This window comes from Neovison vison, chromosome 6, assembly GCF_020171115.1.
Source record: "Neovison vison isolate M4711 chromosome 6, ASM_NN_V1, whole genome shotgun sequence".
NCBI classification, from domain to species: domain Eukaryota; kingdom Metazoa; phylum Chordata; class Mammalia; order Carnivora; family Mustelidae; genus Neogale; species Neogale vison.
The window spans coordinates 45740804-45762602 of NC_058096.1; the positions used below are offsets into that span (position 1 = coordinate 45740804).

The following is a 21799-nucleotide window of genomic DNA, read 5'->3' on the forward strand; positions in this document are numbered from 1 at the left end:
CCTATAAACTAGATGGGGGAAGACAAATATCTACGTATGCAAAGTAGACAGGGATTGAGCTCAAATAACCAAGCAGGAGCTAATGGACAAGGATACCCACAAAGCTCATTCAATTGTGAGTCTTACAGCGTTAGGGGTTCCCATCTAGGAGTAACAGCAGCCCCTGGGCCTAAGAAAGAGCTTAGTACACCAGTGATGACTGGGTATTCCTTCTTAGGGAGATGAGAGGACTGTGGAGGGTAGGGAGTCAGACTAAATGCCCAGGCCAGTTTCCTGAATTAGAGTACACTAACAGTTAACCAGATTCTTTCAGCAAACATTTACTAAGCACTTATATCTGATATTTAATACATATTTCAGACTAGCAACATATACAAACATTCTGCAATTTGTTGATTTCAATAGTCTGCTTTAACATATCTCTACCTGAACATGTTTCTCATGATCATGGAATATATCTGTACATGTACATATATGTATACATATGTGTAATTTTCATTATCATTTAATATTACTATTTTAATTTATCCAGTAATGGTTACCTACTTTCTAGACTGTTGTGCAGTATAATTCATACTTATCTGGCTTTTGGATTCACCTATATTCCTCCCTTCCTCCTTTCCATCCCCCATCCAGCTAATGCAATCAATTCCTTAAATCACTGATGATAGAAATAATGTACAGAGGTACCTAGCTATTTCCCCAAATTTATAAATTGGGTGCCAAGTTGAAAATAATGTCAGGTATCTGCATTTCTAATTTAGTGCTCTCAAAGGTAGCCCTCTGACAACTGGCAAAAGTATCCTGCTCTGACAGCCTGACCCTGACACTCCAATTAAATATAAAAACAGATCTGAATCTTTTTCACCCAGTTGTACTGTCAAGGCTAGTATAACTTGACTGTCACATAGAGCTCTTTAAATCAGGCTGCCAAGAAAATATGATTGTAGTACAGATTTTAGCATTCAGAAATATTCACTCCCCTTTCACTTACACAGATTTTTAAGGGTCAAAGCTATGCATTTTTATCAGATATTTTATTATCTTTCAACCTTTGTGAAGATCAATGCATTAGAATAGAGGAAGAACTTTTTCTCCTTTACTGCTGAAGTGATTTGGTACAAGGGAAATACTAATGAGGATTTTTTTATTAGTTACTAGAAGTTCCCATTGGACAACATGAAAAAGTTTTAGAAAGAAGATGGATGCAATGTTAAATCCATAATACTTTTGGAAACTAAGCATCGGGTCAAAATAGATGAGCATTTAGGAAAGGGATAAAAGTGTGGAGTTTTGAATTTTCTTAGAAATATGATGCTTCCAACTTGCAGCATGTTTCAGCAAAAATTTAAGCCATAAGAATCCTGATTTATAAGTGCAAGGAAAGAGAGAAACTTTTGGAAGTAGGCTTTTTGCATTTAATATAAATGCAATATAATTCTTATTATAGGCCTAATAATCCCTAATAAAAATCAGGGATTTTTTAGCATTTTTCCAACCTAGGATGGATACCTCAAGTTAGTCACTATTTTCCTCAACATTTTCATCCCAGTGGTGATACTTTTAGGAGGTAGCATGCAAGTCATTCTGGCTTCAACTCCATGGGAGTTGATTAAAATAATGTAAAATAATTACATTATATAAATACTATATAAATAATGTAAAATAATTACATTATTTTACAGGTTCCATAGTGAACTTCGTCATTTAACAGAAGTGTCTAGGATTTTCTCTTCCAACAAACAAAAATCCTAAATACAGAAATCCAGGCTAAATACAGTTAGGCTATTATCGCAAAGTTATCATCAACAATATGAGCACCTACCTTACTCAATGTGTCTCTTTTTCCTTAAATTAGGAAAGTTCATCTTTCCTTAATAAGAGCTACAGGAGAGGGAGGGTGTGATCATATTAGGGTTCATGAAAGTGGAAGATTGACAGCCCTGGCTGAAGTCAGGCAGAAAGTAGTGAGCCCTGGGGAAGCATTGCTGACAGCCACGCTAATGCACTACAACGCTGATACGAAACTTCCTCCAGATTCCAGAAAAAAGCCATTTAGGAAGAGCCTATCAATAATGCAAAACTGGGCCCAGTGGTTCTGGTTGTGGACTGTTAGCCATTGTCTACCCACAACTAATTGGAGAGGACCAAACTCATGTTTCAAATGAAAACTAGGAGCAGAGCCATCCTAAAATGAAAGGCGCTTTCCTGCAAATTAGAATGTTATTTGTTAAGTAGTATTATGGGGTTTAAGATCTCAGGTATTTTTCTATAAGCAGATATTTTTTTTCTTCCTGAATTCTCTGAGCTCTGTTTTAAGTTCAGTTTTGTTTACCAGAAAGATACGAGTACAAGTTTAATGCTGTGAAAGACATTTTACTTAGAGCAATAATATGACAAGCAGAACTGAACACGTAGCAACTTGCACATCACATAAAGCTTTCCAGCCAACGCTGGCTTTAAAATCACCAGTGAACTAAAAAACTAAAAAACAAAATAAAATGTAAATACCACGCTCAAGGTGTAGATGAAAAGCACCCTGTCCAAAACACAATTAAATTAATTCTCCTCTTGTGTGCTTAAATATTGGAGGAAGCTAAGGCAAGCAGAATGGTTGTTATTGTTGCCTTGAATTGCTTCAACAGGGTTGAAGTCTCTGGAGTATAACATTGAGCCCATATGAAGTCCTTTTCCCTGAGCAAATCTGTTTTCAGAGGGGAGAAAAAAACAACTAAAAATTGATCCTATAGAATTTCATAAGTGACAACAGTGAAAAACAACCTTTCTGAGTGAATGTTCTTTCTTCTACCCACTACACACAGATATGAGAAAGCAAGAAAGGGGGCGGGGGGAGTTGAACACTGTCCTTCTCCTTCAGGTAAACTACTCAAGCTATAAATTTAATATGGAACAAATCACAAAATTATTGTGGATTAAATGAAGAAGATAAATTGTTTTTTAAATGTGGCATTATTAATTTTAAATATAAGAAATCTTTATAGTCTAATTAGTCCATCCTTAGAGGGTTTGTTCTAATACATAAATGTAAAGTATATGTAAATGATGCTTCCATAGTGGATGATAGTCCTTGAGAAGAGAATTTCCAAAATTAGTTTTTGAATATTCCTCCTTTAACTTTGTTTACATGATTGATTTGAACTTTCCATTTTAGATATGTTAAGCAGAGTAAATGTCGTCCCATTCTTCTCTGGAATATGGCAAATATCTAATCAGAGGAATTGAAATAAATGCTTTTAATGTATAAAAATGTGGTACCATATGTGACTATTACAAAATTATTAGATAATATTACTAACTCCCTAGATGTGGCAAGATTTTGCTGCTTCTTTTCTTACCTCTATTTGCCCCCAACAGCAATCCATAATGCGGCCAAGATGATCTAAAACAATAGCAAAACCCCTGGTTTTATCACCCCATTGCTTGAAACCCTTCAGTGATTTTCCATTGCCATGAGAAAAGGTCCAAATTCTTTAAGTGTATTAGGAAGCCCTTCATGATCCCATGCCCTGCTTGCTTCTCTAGCCTCTGTGTCTCTCTCCACTCCCCTGTCTCCCATTCTAGTCAGTTACAACTTCTGTCAATACTTCTAAATCTGTTGTGTTCTCTCTTTCATACCTGTTCTCTCTACCTAGATCAGTCTTCCCTACCCCCAACCCCATCTCCTCCTTTCTCACACCTCTTATTTGTTTAACTCCCATCTTCCATAAGGTCCAAGATAGACATCATTTTCTGTTGGGAGCCTTCCCTGACTCTCCCCTACCTTGGCACCTATCAGATTTCACAGCATCATTTATTATGTGTCATTATCATCCATTAGATGATAAGTACTATCATGATCTTATGCTACATCACCAACGTTCCTACAGTTAATATTAATCGAGTATCTATAATGCTCAGACTCATTTCTAAGCACTGAGAAAACAGAAAAGAACGAAGCACACAAAATCCCTGCCTCAGGGAACTTGTCTTCTGCACATACAGTAAACATTTACTAGCAAGAACAGAGTAAAAGAAAACAGGACGGTAGAGAACAAAGGGAAGAGAACAGGTTGAGAAGAATGCACAGAGGATGTAAGAAAGGGCCAGGAAACATTTAAGGTAAAAATGGGACTCATAGAAATGCAGGTTGATCTCTTAAAAGGCCCCACTCCACAACTAGATAGGCCCTCTGGTTTTTTTGGTTTTTTTTTTTTTTTTTTTTATTTTCAGCATAACAGTATTCATTGTTTTTTTTGTACCACACCCAGTGCTCCATGCAATCTGTGCCCTCTCTAATACCCATCACCTGGTTCCCCCAACCTCCCACCCCCCCACCACTTAAAACCCCTCAGATTGTTTTTCAGAGTCCATATACACTATGGAGTATTATGCCTCCATCAGAAAGGATGAATACCCAACCTTTGTAGCAACATGGATGGGACTGGAGGAGATTAGGCTGAGTGAAATAAGTCAAGCAGAGAGAGTCAATTATCATATGGTTTCACTTATTTGTGGAGCATAACAAATAGCACGGTGGACATGGGGAGTTAGGAGAAGGGAGTTGGGGGAAATTAGAAGGGGAGGTGAACCATGAGAGACTATGGGCCCTCTGTTATTTAAAACTTCGCCATTGGCTTGTGATATTTGAAGATGATAGAGATCATGCCTTTTTTCATGCTACTTGCAGCCAAGTACCTCCAGATTCTGTCATTCAGCATTGTAGATATGTCCTCCAGAGCCATCTGCTGTCCACAATGAATTAGGCTTCAAAAGCCAAGTGATATACTGAAGCCTGAGCGAAATAAGCTGGAAGCTTATTTTATAAGCATTGCTTCTCCAAAATGTATTCACTGGGAAAATCTGCTATAAAACAGTAGACCTTTCAATCTGCTTGGTATGATGCATGATCGCACACACTTACTGCAGGTGATTCTGCAAGAAATAAAAGTAATTTAATTTTTTTATTAGACATTCAATATACAAGTCAAAATAGAGGTTTAGGATCCCCATCATCCCCTTATACTTACAAAATTAAAAGAACTTATTTGCACTTTTTACCACGTGATGCAGATCTTTGAGCCACAACAAAATTAGAGTGAAAACAAAACAAAAATCAATCAAATCAAAGTGTATATAATTTTGCATACAGAAATAGGGATGCATCCGAAATCATAAAACCCTGTGCCATTCAACTCTGTTCCTTCTGAAGAGATGCCCTGGCCTCTTTGTCTTACTAGTCAAACTCCTATCTTATTTTAAATTCTTCCTAAAACTTACCTCTGTTATCTCACCTTTCTGCTTCTTCCCATAATCATCCCAGCAGCTGATCCTCCTTTTTTTTTTTCTGTCAAATGAATCTAGTACAGACTTCTGTTAGAGCCCTGACCCTTTGTGCTGCCATTATTTGTTTACATCGAAGTCTCTCCTACTGTAACATGATCTCACTGAGGACAAGGAGGATGTCTCTGTGACTCAAAAGCCTGGCATGTGAGATTTGTTAAAAAAATTTTTTTTGACCAAAAAAAGAATAAGAAAATGAATGAATGAGTAAATGAAAGCCACCACTGACCTTCAGTCCTCTCTGGGTGAGGCCCTTTATAAACTGAAAATTCAGATTGGGAAATTGCCCTTTCATCTTTTCCTTACCATTAAGCAAGTTCATAATAATGACTAAGAAGGAGCTAAAAAGTGAAATTTGAATTCCCCTTATACAGTATGGTTCTGAGACTCTGCTTTTCATTTCACATCATTTCCCTAATTCATCTCATCCGGTTGTCCCCTCAGCAAATAATCATTAAATTCTATCATAATCATAGCACCATGCTAAATACCATAAAGATTGTTATAACCTTTCTGGGAAGACAGTACAATTTAAAAATCCAGATCATACATAGTACACAGAAGCTGATCATACATAGTACACAGAAGATACCTGATGCTAAGTACCAAATGAGCGAGGCAGACAGTGGGTGTTACAGGCAGGCATAAGAGGAACAATCACTTTAGTGATGAACAAAATAGAAGCTAAAGAAAACACTAACTAGACAGCATTCCGCATTGGAACAATGGAATCATTCCATGTTGGAATAACAGAATGGATGAAGGTTTGACTGTGTAAATTTCATCAACTAAGATGCTAAGGACATAAGACAACTGCCCTCCATATTGTAATCAGTTCCATCACAAATTTAAAACTTACTCAAAATAATATCATTTTAATAATTCTTTCAGCCAAAGTCTAGTTTCTAAATAGATTTATCTGTATAAACATTTTTTGGAATTTCCAGGTCCAGGTACTTCCTTTTCTCAAGTTCTTACCCACCTTTGGATGTGAGCCCCTCAACCCCATCCTTTCCATGGAGTAATGCTTCCTCAGTCATTTAGGAGATTGTGCCCTCTCCTCTGTTAAGTGTCTGGTCCCAAATAGACTGCCTCTAAAAATGTCATTATGTCACCTTGTCTCCCCTCTTTGCTTTATGCTCAGAGCTAACCTTTTTGACAATGGGTAATTTGAGGTCATAGGGCTGCTCTGAACTGATGTATCACAACACTTGATGAGACAGTGGCAAGAGAAGACCTGTTTCTCAGATCTGTTCAGTCAAAGTGTGGGCCTGTCACAAGAGTCGGATTTAATGGATAAGCTGCTTGTGGGCATAATGATGATGCAGGAAGCCACTGAGAACAGAACTAACCCTTTTTGTCTAGGTTTCCTTAGACAGAAGTGGAGGTTGTCCCTTCTGTTTTAACTCACTAAGGTATTCACATATTAACAAATCATGGGTTATTAAAACTTCACAGGAGGTACAAAATCACATAGTCCAATACCCTCAATCTTCAGAGACTCTGTAATTTGTCCAACATCACACAACAAATTAGTGGGGGGGGGAGGGTTTAGAAGACACACATTTGGCTCCAAAGTCACTTTCTCTCCCTATATTGTACATTCTCCTTCTAAAGTAAACACCCCTGGGTTTATGAAAATCACTACTGTGTATGCCCTAGGGCCTTCTACACTTTCTCCATCCTTTTTGAATATTTGTTTTCAAACAAGATTGTAAGTAATGCTAATATAAAAATAGATATACCTCATTTTATGTAGTCCCTTTTTCTAAAATTTGAGATCTGAATTTTTTCCCAAATGCATAGTATCAGATTATGGAGGTAGATAGAAAGCACAAGCTGTTTTTTTTTTTTTAATTTTACTTATTTTTTTGACAGAGAGGGATACCGCGAGAGAGGGAACACAAGTAGAGGGGAGTAGGAGAGGGAGAACAGCCTTCCTGTGGAGCAAGGAGGCCAGTGTGGGAGGACTGGGTCCCTAGGACCCTGGGATCATGACCTGAGCCAAAGGCAGAGGCTTAATGACTAAGCCACCCAGGAGCCTCAGTGGCATAAGTATTAATCACTGCCTGTTATTAGTATTATTCTTATAGGGCAACTTGGTAAGAAAGCAAAGTATTGACTCTTTAGTGGTATACATCAATTTGAGGCCATTCAGATAAAAATTCTATATAGATACTGGTGTTATATACATGAAGAACTGTATTATTTTACATATTAATTAGCATTTAATGTATTAAGTATCTCAGTATTAATGGCCCAAATAATCTTTTACTCTCCTTTATGATTTATGTGGTACATTTTTTAGAACTAGTACTTCTGCGTTAATATCCATACGTCTTTGCCATAAGTAGTATAGACGAGAAGCTTAAGAAAATTTTGTTAAAATACACTGCAGAGGGAACAGAGTGGTAGCCAGCCTTCTGTATAGCTGGATTCAAAAGAAAAAATAAGAGAGACGGACAGGCGAGAAAAGATGAAGGGTAGAGTGCTACTGTCCAGGAAGGGAGGAATAGGATTTTTCACTCTATTAATATCCACTATCCCCTTCAGACCTTACCATACAGTATATTCACAAAACCATAATGAATGATAGGTTGTCTTGAAAAAAACTACCTCTAGCGTCAGTGGTATTTAAGTCATCTACACTCAGACACAATGGCAATCCTCATAATAATGAATATGTTTAATTCTAGCACATTACAGTAACATTTTGTCCTACTTTATCTGCCTTATAGGATGGCATAGAAAATCTAATTTAACAGATGTCCCCCAGAACAGTGTTATTCACTTAATGATGTAGCACCTATGTTCTCATCGAAAGAGAGTACTGAGAAATAGGTGGCAATGAATTATTTTCAGGAGCAATTTAGGAGGAAGCAGGTGAAAAGGATTCTAATTCTCGAGGCTTTGAATAGCACAATAAGCACTGTTTTATTACGGGAACAAAAAAATTAGCATTCACTGAGCTGTTTATGCATTTAGACAATGAATAAAAATGTAGTATAGTTCCAGGTAGATCATGTGAGGAGAGGAGAATGAGAAAGTCTTTCCTTCCATCGTTAAGGATGTTTTTAGAGAGTAGAAAACAAAACTGGTGACATAGCTATTCCTGTTTATTTGAAATCGTTTCTCATTTGGTCCTATTCTTTATGAAAAACGTGGTCTAAATAAATTTCAAAAGTAGTTCATTGTTCGTTTCGTAATCAGAAAAGGAGGTTGCATTGAAGTTCGAGTTGGGGAGGTGACAGCACTGCCTACAGTGGCCAGGAAGGTAATGGAAATAGGGCAAGTATGTCGGAAGAAGATTCAGTGAGATGGCGGAGTGGTGGGGCTCTGTTTAAAGGCATTTAGAGACTCTAGGGGGAAGAAAAAAAACTTAACCATGGAAAATCCAATTGTATGTCCATTTCAGCTCAAAGCTAAACAGTTGGTTAGCTCTGGATTCAGTAAAACCCAAGACCCTAAGACCTCAGTGAACACCCACACAAAGGTCCTTGGCACAGGGAGTGAAAGCCCCAAACAAGAAACAACTGTTAGGAAATCTTTGTCTTAGATAAAGGTATTACAATGGCTGTTTCATATTTGTGGCCTAAAACAACACTATTTACTATAAATTTTTAAAGCACTTATCTTCCTATAAAAATTGGTTATTAAGAACCAATGACTTATATTTTTAAAATACTATGCAAGAAGGGTCTTCTGCTTACAGCACGAGTGTCTCAACCTGGCATCTATAATCATACGTTCCTGATGCAGCATGGTGTGTGTGTGTGTTCTTCTGGGGGCACTCATGAGGAGAGAAGGTTTGTAATTTACCCCCTGTATCAAACCCCACAAAGAGAAGAGAAACACTCGGGAAAAGGCAAGAAATCCTTTGAGAATCATTATCAGGCAGATCCAGCTGTAGGCAGAAATCTGGCTGCCAACATTTAGCCATAGATAATGTTCTTTGATGACAGAATTATACCCATGAAAGAATGAGATGAATAAGATATGTCTTCAGTCTCAGAAGGGCGCTGGTGGTGCACTGGCAGGAAGCTAGGCATAGAACAGAACGCACTGAACCAAAATAGATTTCCTCAAACTGGACAAGACAAGTCTAAATTATAAGAACTGAGTCACAGCTTGTCTACCAACGATTGATTTGTTGCCTCTGGCTCCTAAAAGCTCTTGTGTGAGGAGACTACCTTGAGCCTGGCACTCTAAGGGGTAGGCTAGTGACTCCAGATAAGAAAACTGGTATGCTGATATGGGCTGGAGTCACCAAGCAGGTCCAAAAAAAAAAGAGAGATGTTAAGTGTATAAATTAAAGAGACAAGTAACATTTCCAGAATGCCTACCATATGTTGGCAGCTAAGAGGGACTTCATGTATACTATCTCATTTAATCCACTTAATAAATGTTATCTAGAAATCTATAAGAAGATTTATCCTTTGTGACTACAATGAATTTGTTCCATCCTAGTCCTCCATCTTTCTTCAAAGGAAAGATATTATCCTCATATTTCAGAAAAGAATAAAATTTCACACAGTACCAAAGTTGTCCTACATCAGTAAACTTCAATGAAGGAGGGAAGTACACATCCCTCAGAGAGGGAATGGTGATGTATTTTTAAAAAGACTTACACAATATAATGTAGTTGTACATAATAATATTACAATTGGTTGATTTGGGAATACAAACTAGAAAGAGATGCTCAGAGATGGACTTACCTCTCAAGATGAGTAATTCTCAAGAGAAAGAATAACCCCCCTGTGGGGGTTGGGTTGTCTGTATAACTAGCATGTGAGAGAGTGATTTGCTCTGACTTCCTAGGACACCATACTGAATTAAGGTGGAAGTCCTCAGAATGCTAATTCCTCCACCATAGCTTCCCAAATCAGACCACCACTGCCACAGGTAATCCCCACTGACAAGAACTTTTCTTGTAAAATGACCTTTCAGCAAACAAACTAATGCCTTTCATCTGACCTCAATAAGTGTCCATATAATGAGTTTTCCAAATAACCAGTGGTTGCTCATTAAGTGTATTTTAACCCATTAAGAGTAAAAAGCAAAAAGGGGGAAAAGTCAATGTCCAGGTTTCGTGCCTTTCTAATGTGTATTTTCATACCCCTGCCTTCTTAAACTGAAAGTGATTAAGTTATTGTTTACCCTTCCTTACTACTCAGGATGATCCCTGTGACCGTTAATTTCTGGTCTGGGATGTGAAGCATGAGTGTGCTTATCTCCACTACCGTCTGTCATCAGGGTATCTGTCTACATGGACGAGAAACAAACTCAGATGGCCTAGCTACTCAGTTTAATGGGAGCCAAGAAACTGCAGGCACATATTAAAACCCCCTAGAGTTTATTATTTTATGATCATCAAGAAATTAAAAATAGAACTTCCCTATGATCATCAATTCAAATCCCTTCATTTTCCAGATCTGAAATATAACTCAGAGTTAAGATTTGCCCGAAGTCCCACAATAGATTGTAGAAGACTTTCATCTCATAAAGAAAAATATTTAGTTTAAATTTCCATTAAAATTTTCTTAAATTAATCTTTAAGCATAGTATATATGTTTTCTGTAGTGTAATTCTTATATTCCTTGAAGTTTGGGTACCACAGAGGCAGATCAAGGAAAAAAGAAAAAGAAAAAGAAAAAGGCAGATTGCTGTCTATTCGAACCATTTGCCTTTAAGATAACCATCAAACCCAATGCATGAGAAATGGAGAGAGATTTAAGTGTTCTTGTTTCTTAGTGGAAGGTTTCTATTTGGTTTCAGAATTAAGCCTTTGTAACCTTACTATATTTCAATTGATTGTCTCCTCTACTGAAGATTAGAGGATCAGGTTCTAAACCTCAGATGTTAAATACAACCATAATACAAGATAGAGGGTGTACAGGTATAATACAAGTCTCCTAGTTGTTTCTTCAGCGCTTTTTCTGCTGTGACCCCATTTTAGACAGCAAGATCTGCATAGGACTTAAAAAACAGGAAAAATCTTTTCAGTAGCCATCCAGATCCAGACCCAGTTTGCTTACTTCCTGTTTCTCCTTTGTTCCCTAAGTGATTAAGCTCTTGGCATAAGGGAAGTGCCAGGAACTGGAGAAAACTTTAGAGTTACATTCAGTCATTTTGATTACCATCATTGGTAATTTTTTTTTCCCTTCATAAACATATGGTAAAGCAACATGTAATGTTCCAATGATTGTGATTTCAAATCTAAAGTACTATTTGTTCATTCCTGAAACCTGAAACAAACATCTGGTGGTTAATGCTTTGAGAAAAAAGTAATTTAGTGCATTACCTCTGTCTATGATTCAAGATCATGGGCAAAAATAAGTAGCTGAGATTAAGCCACATGTTTGTTGGTCCATTCAATTAAAAAAAAAAAAAAAAGGAGGGGTGCCTGGGTGGCTCAGTGGGTTAAAGCCTCTGCTTTCGGCTCAGGTCCTGGGATCGAGCCCCGCATCGGGCTCTCTGCTCAACAGGGAGCCTGCTTCCTCCTCTCTCTCTGCCTGCCTCTCTGCCTACTTGTGCTCTCTGTCTGTCAAATAAATAAATAAAATATTTAAAAAAAAAAAAAGGAAAAAAAGCTAAGCTTCTGTGTTTCCTCTAAAATAGGAAAGGGGATAGAGACCATGCCATAATTGCAAGGACCTCTTCCTTTCAGGCTTATCTTACACTTAGAGATCACTATACTCAGTCTATACCCTCCCACTAGAAAAAAAAAAACAAGATTTGAAAGCTTCCTTATCTTTATTCCATACATGTTCAGAATTACTGAAGTCCATACATACTGTCAGGTTCATATTACCATGCATTTTTATAAATTAGAATTATATCCCTACCTTAGCACTTCTGTGATAATTTTTTCATCTTTAAGATTTATTCTAGGGGTGCCTGGGTGGCTCAGTGGGTTAAAGCCTCTACCTTCAGCTCAGGGCATGATCTCAGGGTCCTGGGATCGAGCCCCGCATCAGGCTCTCTGCTCAGTGGGGAGCCTGCTTCTCCCTCTCTCCCTGCCTGCCTCTCTGACTACTTGTGATTTCTGTCTGTCAAATAAATAAATAAAATCTTTTAAAAAAAAAAAGATTTAATCTAGCTCTCACTTCCCATTTCAAGATGGCTCTTGGCATAGAATTTGAAGTAGAGATGTACTGTCCATTTTGCAGTGTTGCAAAGATTTATCCTAGATAAAAATCTTTCTTTCTTTCTTTTCTTTCTTTTTGCTTTATGAGAGTGGTGTTATCAGTCTGCTAGGGCTACCATTAACAAAATATCGGAGGCTGGCTGGCTCAAGCAATAAAAATTTACTTTTCAGAGTTCTGGAGGCTCGATATCCAAAATCAAAATGTGGGCAGGTTTGGCTTCTCCTGAAATTTCTCTCCTTAGCTTGCAGATGGCCGTCCTCTTGCTGGGTCCTCACATGGCCTTTTCCCTATGCCTGCACACCTCTGGTGTCTCTCTTCCTCTTCTTAGAAGGACGGTAGCCATACTGGTGTGGGGCCCACCCTTATGACCTCATTTAACTTTGATTACCTCTTGAAAGACCCTACCACCAAATACAGTCACATTGAGGTTTAGGGCTTCAAAATATGAATTTTGAGGAAACACAATTCAGTCCATAACAGATAGAAATGCTATTAATCAAATATTCTGTAATTATCTTCTCCTCCCGAGAAAAAAATAAAATCTTAGGGAAGGGGAAAGGTTATTATTTACATGTGATATCAACCTACATGAAGTATAAATGTATATGTGAATCACTTATATGAGGTATCATTTATAAGTGAATGCACCTAAAATAACCCTTAACTGTATTTTTTTAGCCTGCCTTAATAGAACTCACAAAGATTTAGCCAAGGAACAGTCCCAGCAGATTAGCAATTCACACTTCTACGCATTGTTTGCTGGAGAGATAAAGAAAGATCCAGAGTCAGAAATGTCAAACAAGACTGCTGCTCTTACATCTGTTCTGAAGTCAACTACAAATTTGGTCTTTATTCTCTGCAACTGAGGCTTCCATATTAGAACAAACCTGAGCCTGACTTAAGCGGCTTCAAAATGCAGAGCCACAGGACCAAGGTGCTTTAGCCACAAATAGGCCATAAAACAAAGGCTGCTAGAGGGCTGGTACACAAACACAAGTCAGAGTGTCCTTGTCTCCTCATGAAGTATAGACCACGCAGGTTTTTTTTTTTTTTTTTTAGAACACTAACGTTGTGTTGGATCATTTACAATATTTCCATTTCTGGATTATTTTTTCATGTTATGTGATTGGATTGCTTGGTTTAGTAAATAAAAATACAGGATGCCCAGTTTGAATTTGAATTTGAATTTCAGAGAAACAATGCATTTTGATTTTTGGTGTAAATGTCTCATGTAATATTTGGGACGACCTTACACACAAAAATATATTCCTTTATGGAATTCCTTTACCTGAAGTTATTTACCTGAAATTCAGTCTAACTGTGGGTCCTGTATTTGACCTGGCAATTCTACTCTGGGTTTAGAAATGAATCCTCCTCTTGCAACTCCCTTCCGCTACCCATCACCCTCTTAAACTACTAGCACCGACTTTGTAAATTTAATTTCCTGGCCTTAATGTGGTACTGCCACGAAGCGTAAACACCCCAGACTTCAGGCTTCTAGTTTCCTCGCATTATATAACGACGATATGATTATAAGATGTCCAGGGTTAAAACATTAAAGTTCTTTTTGCCCAGCTTTTCCTCCCCGATTAAGTATTTACAACTTTATATCAATACCCCATAATGCTTTTATAATAACGTTAGTAGACATGTATTTAATAATGTGGAGAGGAATCTCCTAATCTCTAAACCCTGTATTCGGTCACTCACCTGTAAAATCAGGGGATTGAATTTAAAGTATTATCCTCAAGGTTCCTTGCCTAAAGTCTTTAAGATGAGGATTCCATTAATGCACTCATTTGCCTGGTGAACCCAATTATTCCCATTTCGGACGCATCGCTTTTCTCTTCAAGTAAATGCTTAGATTACTTTAAAAAAAAAAAAAATTTTTTTTTTTTTTACTGCTTCACCTTTTAAAGGTGTCAGACCCAGCTTCCTCAAGGGCCAGAGAATGAACCCTCTATCTCCTCCCACCCCCGCTCACCCTCACACCGGACTTTGGGAGACGTGGGTAATGAGATGATGTGGTCGTGGAAGTGCGGCTATTGATGAGGCAATTCCATCCTGGAGCTTTCTGACAGTTAAAGATCTGCGCTGCCTGCAAAAGCCTACAACGCGAAGCCAGAAAATGCTGTCCGGGCACAGCTCGTTGTTCTCTTCCGCCATCTAGTGGCGACAGCGGTGCTCTCTCCCCTCTCGACGTGCTGTTCAGAGCTACAAAAATTTCAAAGATTGTACATCAAATGGATGAATTGTTTTGTTCTTGTCATTACAGTAAAAAGGATTTATAGAGGGCGCCTGGGTGGCTCAGTGGGTTAGGCCGCTGCCTTCGGCTCAGGTCATGATCTCAGGGTCCTGGGATCGAGTCCCACATCCGGCTCTCTGCTCAGCAGGGAGCCTGCTTCCCCATCTCTCTCTCTCTCTCTGCCTGCCTCTCTGCCTACTTGTGATCTCTCTCTGTCAAATAAATAAAATCTTTAAAAAAAAAGGATTTATAGAGTGTTTTGAGAGATAAAGTGTAATAAATGCTGATAAAAAAATAAGTATAACACAATAGCAGGCTTTAATACCTGACCAATATAGATTAAATTCATGTTATTTCATCTTTAATATGTTCAAATGTGAAAGGGAACACTGAAGAACTAGAATATAATCTGGCCTAAAGTGTTCCAAAGAAGAACTACCCTTATCAGGTGCCCTTGTATAATGTTAAAGGATTTTTTTAATTTAAAGTAAATATAATCATAGATAAAAAGGAAAGAGGGAAAGTCCTGATAAATATTGAACCGCAGAGAATGTCTCAGTTCTGCATTTAACCATTTATCTTCAACTAAGTTAGAATATATTCAATTAAGTTAGAATAATATTCTCATTATTATTTACACATGTAATATAATGTTTAATGAATGTTGAATGATATTTAGTTTTAATGTTCTATAATCCAGAACTTTCTTCAAATGGCATGATAGTGAGTTTAATTGTGTGAATCTAAAGTGAAAATAAATTTCCCCAATGAATGAAATAAAGTATTTCTGAAGTGTGACTTATTTCCCATTAAAGTTGCTAGCACTGAATAATTATTATAGGAAAAAATATTTCTGACATTTAACATTATTCTTATTCTCTTATTTTTATTTAAAATGCCAATGCTATCATGCAGTATTTAGATCTTTCTAACAAAAGTTATTTAATTGGACTGCCATTCCTTTTTTTAATACACTTGTGAGCCAGCTGAGAAATTTCCAATTTGTTTTCCAGGGTGGGAAAATTCCCATAAGGTGGACGGCCCCAGAAGCTATTGCCTACAGAAAATTCTCCTCAGCAAGTGACGCGTGGAGCTATGGCATTGTCATGTGGGAGGTCATGTCCTATGGAGAGAGACCTTATTGGGAAATGTCTAACCAAGACGTAAGTGCCATCAATAGTTAAACTGCCATTTTCTGAGTATAAACACGTTAACACTGAGGAGTAAATATGTCTTTTGCCCTCACTCAGATTAGCCCTTCTCTTCCTGAGAGTTGTTCAGGGTCTGTGGCTGAGTTTAAGAAGCTAAGTAACCTTTCACTCTGAGCTGTACTGCATGTCACAGGGGCCAGCTGATGGGCTTTGTCGCGTGATCCCTGATCCACATCTTACATTCGAGACTCCTACACACGTTGCTCCTACACACATGACTGTGCTAATGCAACAGTCTTGACCTACAAGTAACAAAGATAATGTTTACCTTTCATTTCTTCCTGAGGGCAACGTAATCCGCCACTGTAAAAAGCAAATTAATTTAAACTAAATAATACTTAGAAGAAAAAGAGCAAATACTTTCAGGCAATGTATTATCAGTATGAAATTTGATATGATCCTTTTGAGATATATGACCCTTTATGCAATTTCTTTTGTTCCTGTTTTACCTGTAAAAATTACCTTGGTGATTAATAATATTATACAACAAGAAAGTCAACACATATGTGATCTCTGTGACCTCCGAAGAGATAAAAACAGTAGTCAGGAAATATAAGTACCTGCCAATGCCAATAAGTATACTGTTAGAACTGAAAATAGATTTTAATTTCACACTTTCTCATCTCAGAATTTGTGGACTTTGTCCATTCATTTACCTTCCTCAATGCTAATGGGAGCTCACTCTAATGTGCTTCTGGATGTTCACAGTTAAAAAAAAAAAAGGCAATTTAATCATAGAAAACCCCTATACATACTCAGACTAAATCTATTTTCACATCTCTTTTTGTTGCTGTTGTTGTTGTTTCTATTTTTCCCAGTCATTTGCTTGGGCATTCCATCCATACCTCCTACCTCATTCATTATTCCATCCCAACCTCAAGTTGTCCAAGGATCTAAAGGACTTACTGAGTAACAAACACAGTTTTAATACCAGGAATGGAGAAGACTGGATTCGCTCACCATGGTGATTGTTTCTCCCTGCCAGACAGTGTGACTTTTGAAGCTGAGTCCTACTCAGTCTATGGGGACCTGTTGACTCTGGAAAATGCCAGTCTAGAAACCTACATGGCAGCAAGTTTGAGGTCACACACACTGCTCAATCATTGCTCTCCAATGAACATCATCGAAACACAGCCCATGTGGGTAGGTCCCGCAGAGCATCTGCCCTTAAGTATAGACTGTGCCCTAACCTGTGACCTCGGCTCAACTCCCAAAACTTAAGACTTTTGGATGCAGGTTATTTACCAAGAGTCTACTATTCTTCAGGGAATTTTATTTGAAGGAGCTCATTGCTCTTTTCTGCCACTGGGCCTTGTTTGGAGCAACTTGTGATCACCAGTCCAGCTCTTCTTAAAACTGAATCTCAGAAGCAGAAATTTGCCCCTTTAATCCTGAAAGGAACTAATTTTTTTAAAAAAACCCATTATCCAAGGTAATGGAAGCCCTGCATTCAGTCACCATAGTTCCTGCTCTGCTCTAAGCTCAAAATAATGCTTGCCTACTTATCCTACTTTCTCATGACTAAAATAGGCCACTCAAGCAAACCTCCAGAATAAAAAATCCTTTTCCCAGTGAGTTAGTCTCCACTGCACAGAAGAGCCCTCACTTCAAGTGCCATCTTTCATTAGTATCCCATTTAGTCCTTAACCAGTTCCCCCAGCAGACTTCAAATAAAAAATGCCCAATTCATAGGCTCCAAACATTACAAACAATATACTCTTACGGATAAAAAGTTCTCAAGCATTCACAGCTGACATATATTTGTTTGCGCATTATGTACCAGTACTACCATACTAATATATTCATTTATTCATTTAAAAATATTTATTGGGTGCCTTCTCTGTTCTAGGAACTAGAAATAGAACAGAGAAGGAATGTTATATCTGGAAGGGACCAAAAGATTATCTAGTCCAGCCCAAGTCCAACGTACTTGTGAAACTGAGGTATACAAATGCGACATGATTCCCCTAGAAGAGCGAGCAATTTGATGATGATCTTAGAGGACATGCTAATAACCTTCTAGAACAAGACATGGGCAAGGAAAAGAGAGGAGGAAATAACTGCTTCTTTTTTGGTTTGGATTACAGTCCATGTAGCTCCCTATGTAGCCAGTGATGTCTAGTCTTCATGGAGCTCACCCTCCAGCAGAAGGAAGATAGACTGTAAACAAAGTCAGAAGTGAAAGATGTAGTATCATAACATGGTAATCCCTGCTTTAGGGGAAAAGAACATAAAAAGAGAATAAAAAATGCAAAGGGTTTGATTTTGAATACATTATGTACAGTGCCAAATACATTCATCAAAGTCATTTTTGTGTGGTCATAAAGTCATAATTAGTTATTCTTTGTAAACATTTATAAATAATCTTTCTTATAGTAGAATGAGATAAATAAATGTAAAAAGAAATTCCATTATTTTCCCTGCCCCTTGAGTTATCATCTTACCAGCTAAAGTACACTGTACTGCCAATTAAGTATCCGTGGCTATCATTATGTAGACTATAATTCAACAATAAAAGCCCACTTAATTTTCAAAGTGCCTCAGCTTCATGACCAATAAATATAATAAAAGGACTGGGTTAGGTCATTTTTACTATCCCTTTTAACAATAATAAGCTATGATTTTTAACATCTCTGGAGAAATTATCATACTTGTGTCGACAAGGAAATGATCCAGGTGGTTCTTTTCTGAAGTTCAGGACATTCCAGAATCTCTGGGGAGGTGACAAGAAGTAGACAGGACTTCCACAGAACAGAGCGGGTACATGTTTAAGATACCACAACACAAGCCAGATTTTTTAGGAGAGCAGCCTCTGAGGGGAAAATGTCCAAATGTGTAATTTCCAACATAGACGACCATGTAAATCGTTCTTAATTGTTGCCTAGAGGGTTCCCAACTCTGTTGCTGACCCCTCCCTTCTCGGATCTTGCCTAACAGCTTACCCAGCCGTTCTGGCCATGGTTATTGATGATCTGTGGCCAAGATGACCATTTAGAGAATGATTCTATCTATTAGACCTCATTTGGCCACAGAGACTATATCTGGAACCAGAAGAAGCTGTTGCAGCCAGTAATAGACTCCTGACATTAAGGCTATTCTCATTTGTTCAGGATTGCCAATGCCCGCAGCACAGGGCTGAGCCTGAGTGCTCCCTCCACCCAGAGCTTGACTGTTTTTTGAGGACCAGGTAGAAACTAAGCTGGAAATTTTCATCATCTCTGAGTGGTTACCAAAAAGTATCCAAGCAAGAATCTAAAAATAAGAGAACAAAAGCTTCTGGGTGGGAAAGGGATTCAAACTCTTGAGGTCCTCAGATCAATACAAGACCAGAGGAAAGTGGTAAGAGCTAAAATCTTTTATGTATCTTGTGACTATTTTTTGCTGCTGCTGTAAGGAGTTGAAATTCTGTGTAGCTTAACATATTGGAAGTCAGCATATCTATGATGGATCCTGTAACCAGAATTTCTGTTTGGAAGCAGAAATAGCTTAATCAAAACTTTCCCAGCTGCTCCTCTCCAAATACCAGTTATTCCCTGTTTGTTCTGCATTTCTCATTTATTTGGTCAAAGTATTGTCTTTTGTTTGCCAAGGTGCATTTTAAATAAGGAAAGTAATATCTTGGACAATAAAAATCCAACTATGTTCTTTTTGAATATTTTATACTTTTACTAGATTTTGTGAGTTTAAGCTGTGGGCTTAGTTAAATACGGAATGCTAACGTGTTTTATGATTTTAAATGAGTTCAGGAAATTTCAGAACGTTTTTATGAAATAGTCCCTCTATTCTGTAGACCATGGCATATTTTATTACAGTGAACAATTCTGAGTTTGTAGAATCTGTTTTAGTGAATAATATAATGAGTTTCCCACAGGTCAGTAGTATTGTACATTAGGGAAAGAAAATGAGAAAAGAGTAGACAAGATTAGACCATAAAAGACCTTACAAACATAACAGCAGGTGCCATCTGCTTAGCTAGTCAGCAGTTACTTATTAAACATGTGCCAGTCACTGGGCCAGGTGTGCCTGTGGGGCGGGGATGGAAAAATAGAAACCCAGTCCCTGCTCTCAAGGAGGCCACTATGTAGGTGAGAAGGGGAACTTCTGATATTCCTAAATCCTAGCCCTGCCCCCAAGGAGAATGTGCATTCCTCAAGGGTAGTCCTCATGCCTTCTTTTTTCTTTATTCTTTTTTTTTCTTTTTTTTTTTTTAAGATAGAAACAACACTGTGAATGGAGCATAGTTATTTTTTTCCTAATATATGTCAGAAAAAGCATGCAAACTCTATTATTCAGCATTCCTTTGATTATAAATGACAGAAACTCAACCCAAACTAACTTGAGTAGTTATTTTACTTGAGTAAAAAGATTTTTAAACATTTCATTCATGAGACTAAGAAGGTTAGTGGTGCTGAATCCCAGGGATCATGCAGGGTTTTTAGTGGTTCCCTAGATCTGTTGACCTCATTTTCTCCTACAGGGAATCATGCAGGGTTTTTAGTGGTTCCCTAGATGTGTTGACCTCATTTTCTCCTACAGCAAAGGTCCTCTTTGTTATACTCTTTACACTTCAAGGCTCAGCATTCCAGCTTGACAACCTTGGCAGAATTAAACTTTTTTCCTCTGTGAAAACTCACATATGAATCCCAGAGAAGACTCTAGTTGGCTCTGTCAGGGTCCTGCCCAACCCTGAACCAAAACCAGGCCAGGGAAGTAGACACTGTGATTGACCCAGCTAGCTTTATGTACCAGCCTGTGCCTTCATAGGCAGATGAGCACTGTGATTGGCAGTTTCCCCATAACCACAGGCAGTGAGGGGGGAGGTCCCCCAAAAGAAAGCAATTGTGTTGCCTGAGATATACTATTGTGTCCTTTTTTGGTATAAATTTTTTTTTCTAGAGCAACTTTATTTACTGCAGTAGCAAAACATTAACATCGTGCACCACCTTATTCTAGTGAGGCCGCTGGTATATCAGCAAGATCATGAGAGCTTTGGAGCAAGGTTTCTCAGCCTCAGAACTATTGGCATATCACAGGTTGGGCTGAGTAATTCTTGGTTGTGGGGGGCTGCCTTGTACATTGTAGGGTGTTTTGAAGCACCCCAGCCTTTACTTTACCCCTGAGATATCAGTACCATCGTCCCAGACATGACAACCAAAAATGGCCCCAGACATTGGCCAGTCAGAGATGGGGTACAAAAATCACTGCCAGTGAAAAGCCACTGCTTTAAGGCTAGAAAGAGCTGGGTTCAAATCCCAGCTCCACAATTCACTGGCTGTGTTATCTTGGGCAAGTTGTTTAAGCTTTCTGAGATGCTATCCATAACAGGATTCAGAATACTCAACTGTAGGACTAGATAATATATGTAAAACACCTGGTACATAGAAGGTGTTTAATTAATCAAGTGTAATAATCATAGTTTCCATTTTCTGAGCTTATTATGAGCCAAGTATTTTAGATTATTGGCTCATTTATTCTTCAAAATAATTATCTAAAATAAATACTATTATTACTACCATTCCTAGGTAAGAGTACTGAGACTTTCCAGAAAATTTAAATAACTTACTCAAGGTTACTAGCTAGTTAATAGTAGAACTAAAGTTCAAGCCCCTTGGTTACTCCAAAGTACATGCTTTTACCCTCTAAGTTATACTGTAGAAGTCTAATTTTCAAAGGAATCTCTATACTACAGAGGTTCTATATAATGAAATGAAAGCATCTTTAATTATGTATGCCAATCTGTCACAAGAGAAGTGTTTTTGTTTTCTATTAGCAAAAGAATGCAGATTGACTTGCTGTTGTTTGGAGCTACAAATCTTTTTTGTAATGTTCTGTGTCTGAATATTAAAAATTTATAA

General features: G+C 37.9%; 1 protein-coding gene across 3 annotated transcripts in view; it reads left to right on the forward strand.

Moving 5' to 3' along the window:
- The window catches only part of EPHA6 (EPH receptor A6), an 871253-nt gene that overhangs the window by 824532 nt on the left and 24922 nt on the right, over positions 1 to 21799 (forward strand). For 2 of the 3 annotated variants that reach the window (XM_044251182.1, XM_044251184.1), the window contains one exon: positions 15747 to 15896. The exons of the other annotated variant lie outside the window; for it this stretch is intronic. In XM_044251182.1, coding sequence (XP_044107117.1) covers positions 15747 to 15896 — 150 coding nt within the window. The remainder of the gene's footprint in view (positions 1 to 15746; positions 15897 to 21799) is intronic. 3 annotated transcript variants of the gene reach the window in all.